Here is a 15,875-nt window from a genome sequence, read left to right on the forward strand (position 1 = left end):
TTACACATTGTGTATCAGTGTGTTGTGTTTAGTCTCTTTGTGTGTGTATGTGTGTGTAGAACTGGTGTCAGAATTGTGTACCCATTGTGCACACATTGTGTACCGGTAAGATAAAATAAGAACACATATTTCCTTCATCAGAAATATGAACACATTTTCTTCATCAGAAATAAAAAACACATAGTTTCTTCGTCAAATTAAGAACCCTTAAGAACACACATATTTTCAAATGTGGGAAGAGTGACAGATAGCCATTTTCAGGGCTGCCTCTTACTGCAGAAAGTAGTCAGTGCATTGTGGACTGGATGTCACCAAAGTCATATATTTCAAATGAAAACACTTATTTCTGAACTGTGAATTTGAATGCTTGATAGTAAGTGCAATTTTTCACATTTTTCACAAAAATATGACTTTTGCCTTAAAACTATGCTTGTCCATTTCTTATTCCTTTCTTTCTTTTTTTTAAAACTGTGTATCAATATGTTTTCATGTGTGCAGAGGTTGGCAGACCCTGTAATGGTGTATTATGTGTGGTGTTACTCACTTACCATTCCCCACAGCTTCATGTGGCCATCAGCCAGAGCCAGGACCACGAGCGCCTGGGGCTGGGGCCCAAGAGCCCGCTGCTGTCTAGCCTGAAGCAGCGCATTGTGGAGCTGGCCAGCAAGGCTGGCATCATCACCACAGTCCAGAGTGCTGCCCAGGCCACCCTGCAGACCGGCTGGTCCATGCTGCTGCCCACGGCCGAGGAGAGGGCCAAGGCACTCTCTGCCCTGTTGCCCAGCGGAGGTCAGTTGACCCCCTTTTGGGACCTTTTTGCCCTTCCCAACATGATTGTGTAAAATCATAAATTTTCTCATTGCATGAAACTTGTACAACTCTGCTGAAATTTCCAGCATGATTTTATTTATTTTTTTTTTTCTACATACATGCAATGTAGATTTTTTTTTTCCAAGCTTTATTTTTTGAATAGATTACTGATATGCAGTTTGGTTTGTTTTTTTCATGAAATATATAGCGTCTTGATATTTTGATTGACAGTCTTAAGTGTATCTGTTGCCTTGTGAATACTGGGTTTAAAAAAAAAGATGGCGAAACAATAGCTAAGTTAGGACCTGCACCTGTTCAAAATTTACGTGCATCATCAATTATTACAACAATTAAAAGAATTTCCTGCACTGATGTAAAGTTTCCTTGCATCACAATTACATACTTAAGTAGAATTGTACACTTTGATTTTTGGCTGCAGGTACAGAGAGTGTGTCGATGACACCAGGCAGACGCTTCATGATGGACCTACTGGTGGGCAGCCTGATGGCGGACGGAGGTCTGGAGTCTGCCCTGCACGCCGCCATCCGTGCCGAAATCCGTCAGATGGAGAGCCAGCGGGAGAAGGACATCGCCGACCCCAGCAGCGAGGGTGAGGCGGAGGAGGAAGAGGGGGCCCTCCTGCTCCAGGGGCCCGAGGGGACCCGCGACGGCCCAGAGCAGGTGCCCCTGGAGGGGCACCGCAGCAGGAGGAGCAAGAAGAAGAAGGCGGTCGTCTCGGCGACCAGCGAGGAAGGGGGCATCAGTATGAGCATTCCCTTGCTGCAGTTGGTGCAACAGCTACTGAGGTGAGAGATGGGATTAAAGGATGAATTACATCACAATCATGAATTGTCCGAAGTATGCACTGAAGAATACCTAAATGATGATGTCATGGTCTCTTGTTATAGCTTGAGTTGGAAACAGGTGCGAGCATAGACACTCAGGCCAGGTGAGGTTGTTTTCAGCCGGTTTCCATGGCGATGAATGACTATGACATCACACTGTAGTACTTTCTAGAGATTCCCCACAGAGTAAAAGCTGTTGGGGATGGGTGAGACCAAACTTTAGTGAGAAAGGAAATCATTCATCATGCTCACTGCAAGAATATGAACACACTTGTATCTGAGAAATTGAGCATCTTTGGTAGAAGTGGTCATGAGTAGTTTGCATGATGAATCATGGCATTGCTTGGTTTTTTTTAATACTGCAAGTGAAAAGACTTCTTTGAATGTTTCAACTTTCTAATTATGATACTGGAAGGACAGTCTAGAAGTATTGTTAAGGGTAAACCAAGATTGATTGCAGAATTATGAGACTCGGTGCAAAATATTCCTTTGCAACATTTTTATTTTTATTTATTTTTATTTTATTTTATTTTATTATTATTATTATTTTCTTTTTTAATTTTTTTTTTTTTTTTTTTTTTTTTTTTTGGGGGGGGGGGGGGGACAACAGATAGGACTGTTCCAGTTGCTATGTAACACTAAATGGATATTGCTACATCTAAAAGAAAGAATATCAGGTCCTTGTAAAAGGGGAACTTTGAACACGAGAACCTCAAGATGGTCTAGCCAGAAATCATGGATGTTATCCCTACATCAGATCTTGTCCACCTTCACTGCTGATGTTATTTCCTGTAACTTTTCTTTCTCTCTCTCTTTCCCAGGAATGCATCCTCCCTGACGCTTTCCAAGCTACAGGAGCTCTCGGCCGAGTTCAACAAGATGGAGCCGCAGCCGGACAAGATGTCTGGGGTCAAGTCCACCTCCCTGGAGCTCCTGCTCAAGTTCCAGCGACTCCTGGTCCACACCCTCTTCCCATACGAGGAGGAGAAGCAGAAGGCTTGTGCCCAGGGAATAGGTGAGGATCCTTGTTTGTCCAACATCAGGGGGGCATTTCATCAACGAGTTCGTCGGAGGTTTTCACCGACAAATTTGCTATCAGCCAATCAGACGCAAGGATTTCAGTAGCTTTTCACAGTTGTCAGTGTAAATCACTGACAAAAAGTTTCATGAAACGGTCCCCTGGTCTTTCTCTTTAATCTCAGAGCTGCTTAGTCTCCCTTATTCTGCAGGAGGCTTAATGAAAACTTCTATAGTTCTCTGTGTCTAGATAAGAGAATATAAAAATCTCCCTGCATCTTCAAGTGTTTTTGCCCATTGAAATGCATATTCAGCAAGTATCTCCCCTGACTGCTCTTTGGGGTCTCCTTGATTTCACTGGCTGGATTTCAGCAGCCCTGGAATCTCAAGGCTCAAATATCAATGCAATCGAAGTGAAATTCTTCTTTTTTTTTTTAATTTCACTGTGAAAATTCAATAACTGAGAAATCCACCCTTTGTCCAAGTATAAATGTGTTGTCATGTGACGACACTTATTTTTAATGTTAGCCATCATTAAAAAAAAAAAATAGAAGGACAAGTGAAATCCTATAGTGCTGTAAATTCAATGTTCAACAGAACCACACATTTGCATTGAACTGCATTATTAAAAATATGTAATGCTCAGCTACATTGACATCAGTATTTTATAGTTTTGGAAGGACACATTTAGAATATTGCTGTGCCACAAAGGAAGTTATACCAGTGAGGTAATGCAATTGTTCTGTTGGGTAGTGATGGCCAGTTAAACCTTAGCATGTCTCTTCGACAATGAGAACCAGATATTTTGTAGCATACTCACAATGATTCATCTCCCCTCAGATGCTGAACTCCTTGGAGCTGGATCCTTACTCAAGAAGTATGTGACACTCCTGGTGACCCACATCAGAGACATCATGCCCACGGCAACCACTCTGGCGGCCCGGTCTCCCAAGCGGTTCGCCTCTGTCGCTGACATCATAGAATCAGATCTATCAGGTATATTATACACTCTTGTTTTCTTTGCATTTCTATTCTTCTTCACCTTCACGTGTCTGTGCACTACTGTATGCACCATATATTTAGCCAGTCTGTTTTGTTGTTGTTGGGTTTTTTTTTGCAAATGGGGACTTCCCGACAACTTTGCGAGTGTTTGAATTCATGATCATGGGATGCAGTAATGAACATAGGAATATATTCACATGTACGTTGCATTCATGTTGGGATCAGAGTAACTGTTTTCATGTGTTATTGATTTCCTGACGAGCACCCAACTCGCGAACTTTGTGAAAATAAAAACCCTGCGAAATATATCACAGCCTATACAGTAATTGTCTGGGTACATCCGGTGAGCAATATTTCAGTTCACCAAGATAAGCCTATTTGGACAGCAGGGACCAGTGCTTGTGCAGAGTTAGTGGTGCACATTATTGGCCTGTTGCACTTGTTGTAGAAGAGATGAGACAACTTTAGTGAGCTGTGTGTTCATTGGAGTGCATGTAGCTGAGGGGAAAAATGATAAACAAATGAGCCTCCTCAGAAGATTGCATTGACCGTTGCAAGAGGAAGTCATGTTGTTAGATGTGTTCTTCCAGAGATTAACCTGCAAAAACATATGCCACAGCAGGAAGGGAAATGTTTATGCCATATCTTAAACTGTGATAGTATGCGTGTAGCACATGTCTTTACCTTTACAAAAAACTTAGACATTGCCTTGTAATATATGCAGTTGTTAACCTACATGTACATGTGAGATCAACCAAATACCATCATGCAGTTGACTTTGGCGTGGTATTTGTGTGCCCTGTATAGAGTATAAAAGTGATGATGTCAGTCCTTTGTTATACAAGTGTTGCTTGGGACGGAGCCAGGTGCAAGCATGGTTAGCAGTGGGCCAGGTGAGGTTGTTTAGAATCATTTCCATGGTGATGAATGGCCATGACATCGCCCTTTGGTACTGCTATTGCTCCAGTCCTGATTATCTGGTACTCGATGATGTCCATTGATGAGTTTGTTCGTTCATTGACCAATGTCAGGTGTGCTCCTCCCAGAGCTGGTGACCTGTCTAGTCATGCTCCAGACAAAGTGTCCACTGATCATCCAGAAGTGTGGAGCCGTGACGGTCCTGGCGGGGCTCCTCGACACGCTGGACTCCTTCAACCGGCTGGCTCCTGCCCTGGAGAAAGAGGACTCTGATGACCTGGCATGGCCTGGACTTCCTGGCGCTGCACGTGAGTTTTACCCTACATCAACATGTAGTCAATCCTTATGCTATTGCTATGCGATGTCTATTATAGGTGAATCTTTTATAGTTTACTGTTTTGACTTTAATTGTGCAAATAGTGAAGAACATTCAGAGTGGAACAGGCAGTTGTGTATATTATTCTATATTGACATAAGCCATAATCAAATCACTGGGAAAAAAAGGGGGAAGAGGAAAAAAAGGTGAAAAAAAGGAAAACAAATTTTGGCCTTGAAGTTTGCAACCCATACGCTTGTCATATTCCAAACCAACAGTGTGACATACAATGCATGTGTTGTATAAAAATGAATAATTTTTTCCATAACTGCATAAGGTGTAAGTCTGTGAATTGATAGAAAGCATGTACTGACCAATCTGTGTGTGTGTGGGGGTTTTTTTTAATGCAAAATACATTATGTTCAACGTGCAATGATAGCTTTCCTGCAGCCAATCAGGTTCCTTCACAAAGATCCTGACAATAGGCTCAATATTTAACTATCTCATATTTTAAAACCAGTGAGATACAGACTGTGACATGTGCCGAGATGATACATTTTCCCCCTCCACATGTTCTTGGTCCCACGCACAGGAACTCCTGTCAGTCTCCAGTCTGAGCCGGCCTCTCCGGACGAGCTCCCGATGATCCGCAAGGCTGACCTCGAGAACCACAACAAGGACGGTGGTCTGTGGGTGGTGATGGACGGCAAGGTCTACGACCTCAAGGACTTCCATGCTGATGCCCCCTGCGGCAGGGATACCCTGCAGCAGTATGCCGGTCAGTTAGATGATTGTGTGACAGAGGTCATAAGGGTCAAGGAAAACTTACGCAATGAAAATCACACATACTCAAAATCAAAGTCTTTTGTACTTCAGTAGAGACCTCAACTATGCTGAAAGAATAAGGGATGTCTTGCAATTATCAGGAAGCAACATTCCAATGTTTTGAGGCAAGAGGTTGTCCAAATGGAATTCTAGTGAATGTTTCAGTTGTAAGAATGTGTTTTATAGAAATTATAGAATGATACAAATTGCACTGTGAAGATATGAACAGTTTATGCTGTTTGAAAAGTTTGGTACATATAATTATTATCTTGAATCATCTGGAAGTCTTTGAATCATATGGCTCACCATGACATTGTACAGACATCAGGTTTAGAAAATTGTTCAAAATGTCTTTTTATGCCTCCGCCAACGAAGTGGCTGGAGGCATTATGTTTTCAGGTTGTCCGTCCGTCCGTACGTCCGTCCCGTTTTGTTTTTGTCGATATCTCAAGAACCGTGAGGTGGTTTTGCATCAAACTTGGTATGAGGGTATATCCTGGGGGGATGATACTTTGTTTGGATTTTAGGGTCAAAGGTCAAAGGTCACAGGTTATTTTGTGAAAAAAAGGTTGAAATTTCATGTTTTTCTCCATATCTCGCAAATGGTTCAAGGTATCTTCATGGAACTTAGTATACTGTATACGCTATAATTTTCGCATACATAAATTTTCGCGAATTGCCGCTGTCACACATTTTCGCGAGTGGTTAAATTCGCGATCGGGGGACCAGAAAAAGTATGAAGTGGCAAAGAAAGTATGAATTTTCAACTCACTAGCAAATAAGAATGATACTAGTTATACACTGTATGAAAAAAACTTACCAATCTCTGTGAACTAGTAAGTTAGAATTCAACATTTTTGAAGTGGTTAAGTCCATCGTGCTAAATTTCTGACGAGTGGTCCCCTTGCGATAATGGATTGGCTCTCTACAGTATTCGTAAGTAGACGTGGACGTGCGTAAACAAGCTTAGCCAGTATGATCTGTTTGGTAAGCCATGACATGGTGTACTAGTACTGAAATGTTCGTATCATCAAGGCAAGGGATTCATTTTGGAAGGTAATATTTTCGCGTGTTGTTAATTTCGCGAATAGCTCCCGACTCGCGAAATTCGCGAAAATAAAACCCCCGCGAAATATTTAGCGTATACAGTATATGCATGTACCGATGGGCAGTGATTATCTAGGGAAGTTGGGGGTGATGGGTCAAAGGTCAGGGGGTCAAAGGTCAAGGTCAACTCCTCAAAATATCACTACTTTCCTTATATTTATGCAATGCCTGAAGGATTTTTTTAAAACTTGATGTACAGTGTATGCATGTATAACCCAATATACATTCTGTGGGAAGTTTCTTGCCAAAAGGTCAAAGGTCAAAAGGTCAAAGGTCAAGTGAAAGTGCTAAATTGCACTTCTTCCTCCATATCTCAAAAGTAACTCAAGGTATTATCATGAAACTTACATATTTATGCATGTTCTACCTAACAGTGATTCTATTTGGAACTGTGAGGTCAAAGGTCAAAGGCCAGGTTTAGATAATACTATTTTACCATTTGATACTGAAATTATACTTTTTCTCAATACCTTGAAAATTATTCAATGCATAAACTTATAAAAGGGTCAAAAGTCAAGTAAAAATCATCAGTTCCCCCAAATACCTGCACTCTGACGTTTTAATCATTCATCCGATTAAACCTAGTTCTAGGAAAGTGAACATTCAGCACATTTGTGGCAAACCTGTCATTTTAATATTTTGCCAATTGTGTGAAACTGTCATCACACATTGTCAAGACATTGTACTATAGACCTATTAGGAGAACCATGCATTATGGCGGAGGCATACACCAGTCGCCGTAGCAACATTTCTAGTTCAAATATATATTTATCAGTTGCAGATACTTAGATTTTGTTGCGCACCACTCTAGGGCTAATCCTAAATAGGGCGACTGACTTTGACCGCTACATTCCTTTCACAGCCCGCGATGCCACGGAGGCCTTCCATGCTGCCCACCACTCTATGGAGATAATTCAGATGAGAGAGCAGTTCCTCGTTGGGGTCTACATTGAGGTAACCTCAGTTTAGATTTGTCTAATTTGGAGGGATGGTATACCTGTCTGTCCATTCTTTCATCATGCTTTGTGCCTTTCTCACTGCCTCTTGTCCACTTTTTTCTGTGTTTGGCAAGTAGACATAATGACCTTAATTTGAATTCACAAAGGAAGTTTGAATTTAATTCTTGGATTATGATAATTTTGATCGCTTAGATATGCATACGCCAACAGACATGGAATGATTAAACATATTGACACCCACGTCTACAATGTACTATGTATGCCTCTTTTACTCCACAGACTAAATAAAAAACCATTGGTTTGATTTGAACCTTTGTGAATTCTGGCTACCATGGTATGTGCATATCAAACTTAGTAAGCCAAGTGAAAAAAAATGAATTTTCGGCTTTGCATGTAGTTGCTTGATATGACATTTCATCAGTGACGAAAAAGGTTTTGAAAGAGCTTTCCAAGACCTACAATACTTATGATAGGCTCATTACATGTAATACACTACTTCCATAATTGCAAAGTTTTGCTCTAATATTGTTTTCCTGTGATTTCTAGAAGGTAGAGTTGTTATCCTTTTTATTGTACCCAGTTGAGAAGGTCACTACATCAGTGGTGTAGAAGTCTCTTAGCCTTGATTATGAGCTAATATTATTTTCAGGTGTATGCCAGTATTTTTTCCATGGGAGTCATCTAAAAAGAAAATCTTGATGGTCTTATGTTTTTGTTCTTGGCAGCCGGAGCAGGATGAGATCGTGACGTCAGACAATGCAGTAATCTCTTCTCCCCTGATGGACACCGAGCGGGCCCTGGGCCTCCTGCTGGGCCTTCACTCTTGCCACCAGGCTCGCAGCCTGCCCGTCACACCGCCAGAGCAAGAGTACCAGGGTTGGCTCCGGTCACGCCTCTTCAGCAGCGGCATGCAGCTGGGTCAGCGTCCCAGCTACTTTGAGCGCGGGGGAGATGGTGACCGTGAGCGCTCGCCCGACCAGACAGCATCACTTCTGTCGCCGAGCCAGGGAACAGTGCCCTCGCTGCACAAGTTTGATGACAACATGAAGTCCTTCTCCCGCTGCGCCTCGCAGGCGGACATCGCCAAGCCCTTCCTGCAGGCGCTGGCCGAGGGGCGCCTCCAGGACACCAACGTGAAGACGTTCCTGGCGCAGTGCGAGCGCTACTGCCGCTCCCACCACCTGGTGCTGCCTATCGAGTTCTCGGTGGCGCACTCGGTGGAGATCGTCTGCCGCCTCCTCATGGCGTGCATCCTCAAGCACCACGACCTTGGCCACGTCGCGCTGGCCGTCGTCGAGCACAGCATCCAGACCGAGGGCGTCCCCGTTGTCATCCATCGGCACCACCATGTCTTTGTGCCGCGCTCCATCGCCGACATCTGCAAGGTTGTCTTCCAGGCCAAGAGAAGTCTTGTGAAGGTTAGGATCTTAGAAACAATGTGTGTGTGTTCATGTAAGAGTGTGTGTTATTCTGTATTCTGTTGCTGCTTTTATTTTTCTGAAAACTCTTATCTTGGCATTTACGCTTTTGTTCATGTAGCAGTTTCATTGAAACAGAAGTAGAATGATACAGTGATGTAACACCCTTATATTCATGCAGGCAAAGAAATTGTATATTTGCACCTCTTGTTTTCTTGATTTTTTTTTTCATTCATTTGAATTAGAGCAGTTCTCTTTGTAAAACTTGTGTCATCCCAGTTAAAATGTTGCCCATCTAATTTTCCCATGTTGTTTCGCGTGTATTTTGGGGGAAAGATTTGCCATCTTATTCTTGTTTACGCATGTGAGTGATTCATGCGCTATCATTGTGTGCAATTTTTGTCCACAGATTCACCAGGACCGGTCTGTTGTCTACGAGGAGCTTTGCACACCTATCATCGAGAGACTGAGGTTCCTCTTCAATGAGCTGCGTCCAGCCATCGCCAACGAGGTGTCCTCCCTGTCGCGCCTCAAGATCCTCAACACCCCGCCCCGCTGGAAGAAGGTGGTCCAGAAACTGATCCGCGACAAGCGTGCAGCTGCATCTGCAGGTAGGGTCAGAGGTTACACTTCACATTCCCTACCCTTATAATGCTCTGGATCTGAACAGAGACCCCAAATTGCTATCATCGTGTGCACACTCTACTTTCCAAATCATCTTCAAGATATAATTCAAATTTGCTAATAGAGGTGGCCATGAGAACATCTAGTAGCCTTTGGGTTGTTTTTTTTTATAGACTGTGCCCCCATTGTTCTAACTTTTAGACCACAAATCAATGATGATATTTTGCATGTTTATTCATTAAATGCAATAAAATTTCACCAGTTGATAAAACATATAACACAAAAGTCAGTCTTGTCCAGAAATATGTGCAAATTTGTAAATCAGAGCCGTATGTTGTGAAAGTGTTCGGAACTGTACCCTTCTGGAAAGCCAATTTTATTCCCTTTCTGATCAATTCCTACGAATAAAACTGATTGAGTATAATCTTAAAGTTTATTTCTTTATAAATTTATATCTCCGATTAGTGTCCGGACACGTCCAGTGGAATAATTTTGATTTTTACATTGTATTTCATAAATCTTTGCGCAATTTCAAATTGTGCATCTCTACGTCTGTATCATTATATACTGCTCAGCTTTTAAAAGGGGGATGGCGTAAAATGATTACCGCTATAATTACAGACATATTTGTCTTAGAGAATGGCCGGTCATTATGTGAGAAGACATGGATCAGTTGTCTTCCTATTTGAGTGGCAGATCCAGTTTGACACATACTTCAAATATTTTTTAGTGGCAGCATTTAAAGTGGGTTCAAATGGAATAAGGCTCCTTCTTGTGAACCCTCTTGGACTAACAGATCTTTTCCAAACTTTCTAGGAGGTGCGAGGGCAGACAAAGGGGACAAGGAAGCCAAGTCCCTCCCAGACGAATCGTCAGAAGACCCTGACTCGCTGACCACGACCGCCGGTTCCACCCCCTCGGCCACCCCGCCCACGTCGGGGGCGACCACCCCGGGTGCGTCCAATGCGGGCATGGTCAAGATCTTCCCGGGCAAGCCCAACCAGCAGGGCAAGATGGAGAGGAAGCTGAGAGACAGGGTATGTTACTAGGAAAAGTTGTCATTCATCCCCCATGACAGATAGCTTTGTGAAGCTAAATCTTTTTTCTTTGCTGTTGTTTTTTACTATTAGATATGTTGTTTGGCAATCACACGTACTTACAGAAATGTTGAGTTAGATTAATAAGATACCCACTATTGGTAGCAGATTCAGATGAGTGCATGATTTAAATCATAACATCATTTGAAAATACATGATTACCATATAAGTACATGAGTAGAGGAATTGTGATTTTGAGCCATGCTATATTATAGTTTCCCCAATGCATAACTTTGAAATGCCACTGAATATTCAGTACTAGACAAGGGAATGTATTTTTTAATTTAAATGCAATATAGCAATTTCTAATTACATTGGATAAGTGCTCACATTCTATTTTTTTTTTCTACTGCAAGTCTACAAAATGTTGCTCTTTGTTTCAGGACTCATGGAAGTCTGTGGCCAACGCCATCACCAGTGCGAGGAAATTCAAGTGGCTGAGACAGCGCATGACAGGATCTGCCTCCCAAACCGCCCTCATGACTGAAATCATTGACTTTGCCATCCACTCTGAGAATGTCAACATTGAAAAGCTGAGAAGGGCACTCTATCTACAGGTATGCATTTATATCCGCTGATAGATAGAATTGCATTTATCATTTCCTCTTGCAGGCTGCTTTTTCCGTATTTGTGTTTGAACCGGAGCTGGAGCAGGGTGGGAAAGGATTTGCATCTTGGACATGAATGCGGAAAATGTTTGTATGTGTTTATGTTAGCTTAGAAGAGAAGTTTCAGAAAGACCATGCATTACATGTGTTCTTTGCTTGTATTGAAGCTGTCTCAACTGTATTGTGACTTACTTGTAATTCATGACCGTTTGTCAGGATTCTCATTCATTTGTAAGTTTCATAACTTTCTCAGAGAAGCACTTTGCCAGATAGGTCTCAAACTGTGCTGCTTGTTGGTAGCATTAAAAAAAAATAGTGCAGATTGGAAAAAAATTAAGGAGCTTGTGTACACATGATCTCAGATATTAGGAGAGTATGGTAGAAGCAGAAATGGAAGCATATCCCATATGTGTTCATTCTCTATCCATCTATTTGTTTTCGTGTGTCTGTACACAGTTGGAGAGAGCAGAGTGCCGGCTAGAGGGTTCAGAGGCCATGATAGCACAGCTAAAGAAGCAAGATCTCATTCCATCGGTGCGTTACGCCATGCTGTGTGGCTGGCAGGGACTGCTAGAACCAGACAAAGACAACAGGTATGAGTCTGTTTCCCATCCTTTTCCCTCCCTGGCCCCTTCCTTCCCTCCCTTACCCCTTCCTCCCCTCCCTCTCTCCCCTCTCCCTCCCCCTGCCCTTAATCTGATGAATCTTTAAATAGTGCAGATTAGAGACCATTTGTCTGTCATACAAGAGAGTGTGGTTGGTTTCGCCTTTAGGTGCTAAGTTGTAAACTCTACTCCTGTTGAACTGTGTCATGCTCATGGTGCTCACACACATTCAGGAGACTTGGCTACTGTTGGTTTGTATAATAGAAATGTAGGGGTCTGGAAAAATGTGGTTATGTATATTACTGGTAGATTGGTTTTTGGATGAAAGATGAATGTTCTGAAAATTGGTTCTCAAAGGGACTGTTTGCTAGTGTTAGTTGACCAAGAGGACCTTCTGAGAAGGAGGGAGCTTTCTAAAGACAGTACTTGAGGAATGAAGCACAAGTCTCTTTTATTTGTCCTTGGACGTTTTCTATCAGTTAAGAATTCAACACATTGCACCCCACAGTGCTTCTCTGGCCAACACTCTTGAAATTACAAGATAATTGAGATAACGGGATAAAGATAATCACTACGAGATAATCTCCTTCATTATTTCCTTTCAGTGCATCATGGAACTGCCTGAGCAACGTGAACCTGATCCCACCGTACGACCGCATCGTGCTGCAGACCTCCTTCGCCAAGCTCAGCCGCTGGGCCATCGACGCCTTGCGCAACCACATCCTGCAGACGGAGGAGGCCCTCAACGATGGCCAGAGGTCGGGCGCGGCCATCGCTACCGCCTCCGCAGCGGCCGCGGTGGTGGGCACGCCGTCAGGCAGCGAGGACGAGCGGCCGACCCTGGGCACCCTCCCGCAGGCCAGGTTCATCCTGGCCATGCTGGGGCTGCTGACGGCCGAGCAGCCAGCCAGCGGCATCAGCCTGCTGCTCAACTCGGGGGTGCTAGCCTTGCTCCAGACTCTTCTGAGACTAGCAGGTGAGAGACAGACACTTCATCTGTTCTTTGACATATTGAAATCATTTTTACATTGTGTTTACAGATGGGTGTTTTCATTTGCAAGTAAGAAATGAAATACGAAAAAGAAAACAAAATTGGAAGTATTTTACAGAATATCGACAATGTCAAATTCTTATCTAAAGAAGAGTTATCCATCAAAGATGGGGTCAATGTGATTGGACTAAGTGTTCATTTCATTCGAATGAAAAATAGGCAGGAACATTTTTATTTCCTCAGCTGTGTTGAATCATAAGGTACAGTGTACGCAGAAACTAAATATTGTATACATCTTGCTTGCTGGCACATGCGTATAGCTTATGTAACAGCCCATTATATGATGCAATGGTTGCAAATTGTTTTCATTGTTAGATCTTGTGATCATGTGGCATAAATCTACTTAATATTTTCAAGCATTGTTTGAAGATCGTTGACTTGACTATGTTAACATTTAAATCATATTTGTAACCATGTCACGCATTACAAATTATGTAATTGATACTGCCAGGGAATTACACACAATTGCAAATTGTTCAGATATTCCTTCTCATTTTTGTTTTGAAAGGTCCCAAAGAAGATCACTTGGATCGAGAGGAGAGCCCTATACCCAGTACTGTGTTTGAGGAGACAAGGAGTAGGCCCCAACCCGCCCCTGTTCCCACCAGCGGACCGGAGCTAGCCGCCCTCATGAAGATCGGAACGAGGGTGGTGAGAGGACAGGACTGGAAGTGGGGAGACCAGGTATGGAGGAAGATGATCATTTGCATAGTATGTTGTTGATAGTGAGAATGAGAGTTCTGGTGATGCTGGGGATGATGATGATGATGATGATGATGATGATGATGATGATGATGATGATGATGATGATGATGATGATGATGATGATGGTGGTGGTGATGGAGCGAGAACTGCTGATGATGAAGTCGTTGATGATAGTAGTGAAAATGATGATGATGATGGTGATGGCGATGGTGATGATGATGATTGAGATGGTGTTGATTGTAGAGATGATGATGATGATGATGATGAGGATGATGATTATGGTGATAATGGTGATGATGATTGTAAGACAGACATTGATGATTATGGTAGTGTTGGTGAAAAAGATAATGGTGAGATCACGATATAGTTAGTTAATAGCCGGGTTCACACGTACACCAATTAGCGGGATACAAATCTCGAGATTTGCATCGCGATTGTCATCCCGAGTTTTTTGCACGTGTGGACAGAAAAAACCCGAAAATTAGCGGGATAAGCATCGCGATGCTAATCCCAAGAAATCTTGCGCTGGTTCGTCAATTAGCGGGATAATTGGCCCCGCGCTGGTACGTGTGAACGGTCGGGATTAGAATCTCGAGTTTTTACATCCCATCATGCAATGCGCACATCACAACAGCGAGGCCTCTGCGAAGAGGTCCTTCACCTCTTTGGAGCACAACAACAACAGTGCGCGAACCACACAACTGACGCATAAAAGACAATGGACAAAGGTAAGTGCGCGCAGGCAGTGATAGAGAAGGGCGCTGTGTGACCCAGTTTGCAGGCTTTGCTGTTATGTCTATCGGCAATTAGCGGGATAATTCGGTACGTGTGGACGGTCGCCAAATTAGCGGGATACCGATCGCGATCGCTATCCCGCTAATTTGGTACGTGTGGACGCTCGCAAAAAAACTCGGGATGTGCATCGCGATCGTCATCCCGCTATTTTGTATGTGTGAATCCGGCTATTGTGTCCAGAAGATGATATGATTGTAACTATGGTGGTGTCTATGAGACAGGTGATGACATCTGTAGTGATGATGTAAATGAATATGATTTTAATGCCTGTGGTGAGAATTGGCGATTACTGTTTTGGAGGAAATTATAAAGATCATAATACAGATGATTGTAATATCCTTGAGAATAATGGTGGTGATACAGGGTCTAGGGCAAATAATTCCTGGGCAATTACCCCAGATCCTTCCCCTGGCCCTAGTCCTAATCCTAATCCTGAACCTTATCCTAACCCTAACCCAAACTCCTAACCCTAAACCTAACCCTAAACCCTAATCTTTACTCTAACCTTACCACTAACCAGTATTTAGCTGGGGGTAATTACCCTCTGGGGGTAATTGCCCGGATACAGGTGATACAGTGTATTAGCGAAGCAGTGAAAAGAAATAAGTAATAGTATGTAGTGTTGATAATGACAGATTAAAGAACAGTTTATGTTGTTACGGCATAGTTTATTGTATGGCAGTTGTTTTGCATCACATGAAACTCACTGGATGCAAGAAGTACTCAGTATGGAGTTAATTTTCAGTGGAGGAAATGTTGCTAATACCAAATCATGTAGCAGTAAACAACCAGATGAAAATACCCGAATATATTACTCATATTCACCTGTTCATATTTCAATCCACAGGACGGTCCTCCACCCAGCGAGGGCAGGGTGATCGGAGAGCTGGGAGAGGATGGATGGATCCGAGTCCAGTGGGACACGGGCAGCACCAACTCTTACCGCATGGGCAAGGAGGGCAAGTATGACCTGAAGCTGGCGGGACCACCGCCAATGGTGGAGCTTACCGAGGATGAGAAGGACTGCATCATAGACCCTGGTGAGTGATGGGAGACTGAAGTTACCGGGAGGAAAACTAACTCTAAATAGATGGTAGCTTGAAGTATCCATAGTTTTTCCTTCTCTTTTTTTTTTTTCTTTGACCCTGGTGAGTGGCGGGAGACTGAAGTTAC

The 15,875-nt window shown here is 42.9% G+C and overlaps 1 protein-coding gene across 1 annotated transcript in view; it reads left to right on the forward strand.

Annotated features, from left to right (window-relative positions):
- LOC139729385 (E3 ubiquitin-protein ligase HERC2-like) overlaps nt 1-15,875 on the forward strand; it is a 103,811-nt gene that overhangs the window by 43,060 nt on the left and 44,876 nt on the right. Inside the window, exons 16-30 of the mRNA XM_071640312.1 lie at nt 561-789; nt 1,250-1,616; nt 2,477-2,670; nt 3,513-3,668; nt 4,706-4,900; nt 5,501-5,686; nt 7,703-7,794; nt 8,525-9,217; nt 9,627-9,828; nt 10,658-10,878; nt 11,322-11,495; nt 12,003-12,139; nt 12,757-13,127; nt 13,711-13,886; nt 15,550-15,742. Coding sequence (XP_071496413.1) covers nt 561-789; nt 1,250-1,616; nt 2,477-2,670; nt 3,513-3,668; nt 4,706-4,900; nt 5,501-5,686; nt 7,703-7,794; nt 8,525-9,217; nt 9,627-9,828; nt 10,658-10,878; nt 11,322-11,495; nt 12,003-12,139; nt 12,757-13,127; nt 13,711-13,886; nt 15,550-15,742 — 3,586 coding nt within the window. The remainder of the gene's footprint in view (nt 1-560; nt 790-1,249; nt 1,617-2,476; nt 2,671-3,512; nt 3,669-4,705; nt 4,901-5,500; nt 5,687-7,702; nt 7,795-8,524; nt 9,218-9,626; nt 9,829-10,657; nt 10,879-11,321; nt 11,496-12,002; nt 12,140-12,756; nt 13,128-13,710; nt 13,887-15,549; nt 15,743-15,875) is intronic.

Source organism: Diadema antillarum, unplaced genomic scaffold, assembly GCF_040938485.1.
Source record: "Diadema antillarum isolate AM-2024a unplaced genomic scaffold, OU_Dant_1.0 seq00000235_RagTag, whole genome shotgun sequence".
Taxonomy (NCBI): Eukaryota; Metazoa; Echinodermata; class Echinoidea; order Diadematoida; family Diadematidae; genus Diadema; species Diadema antillarum.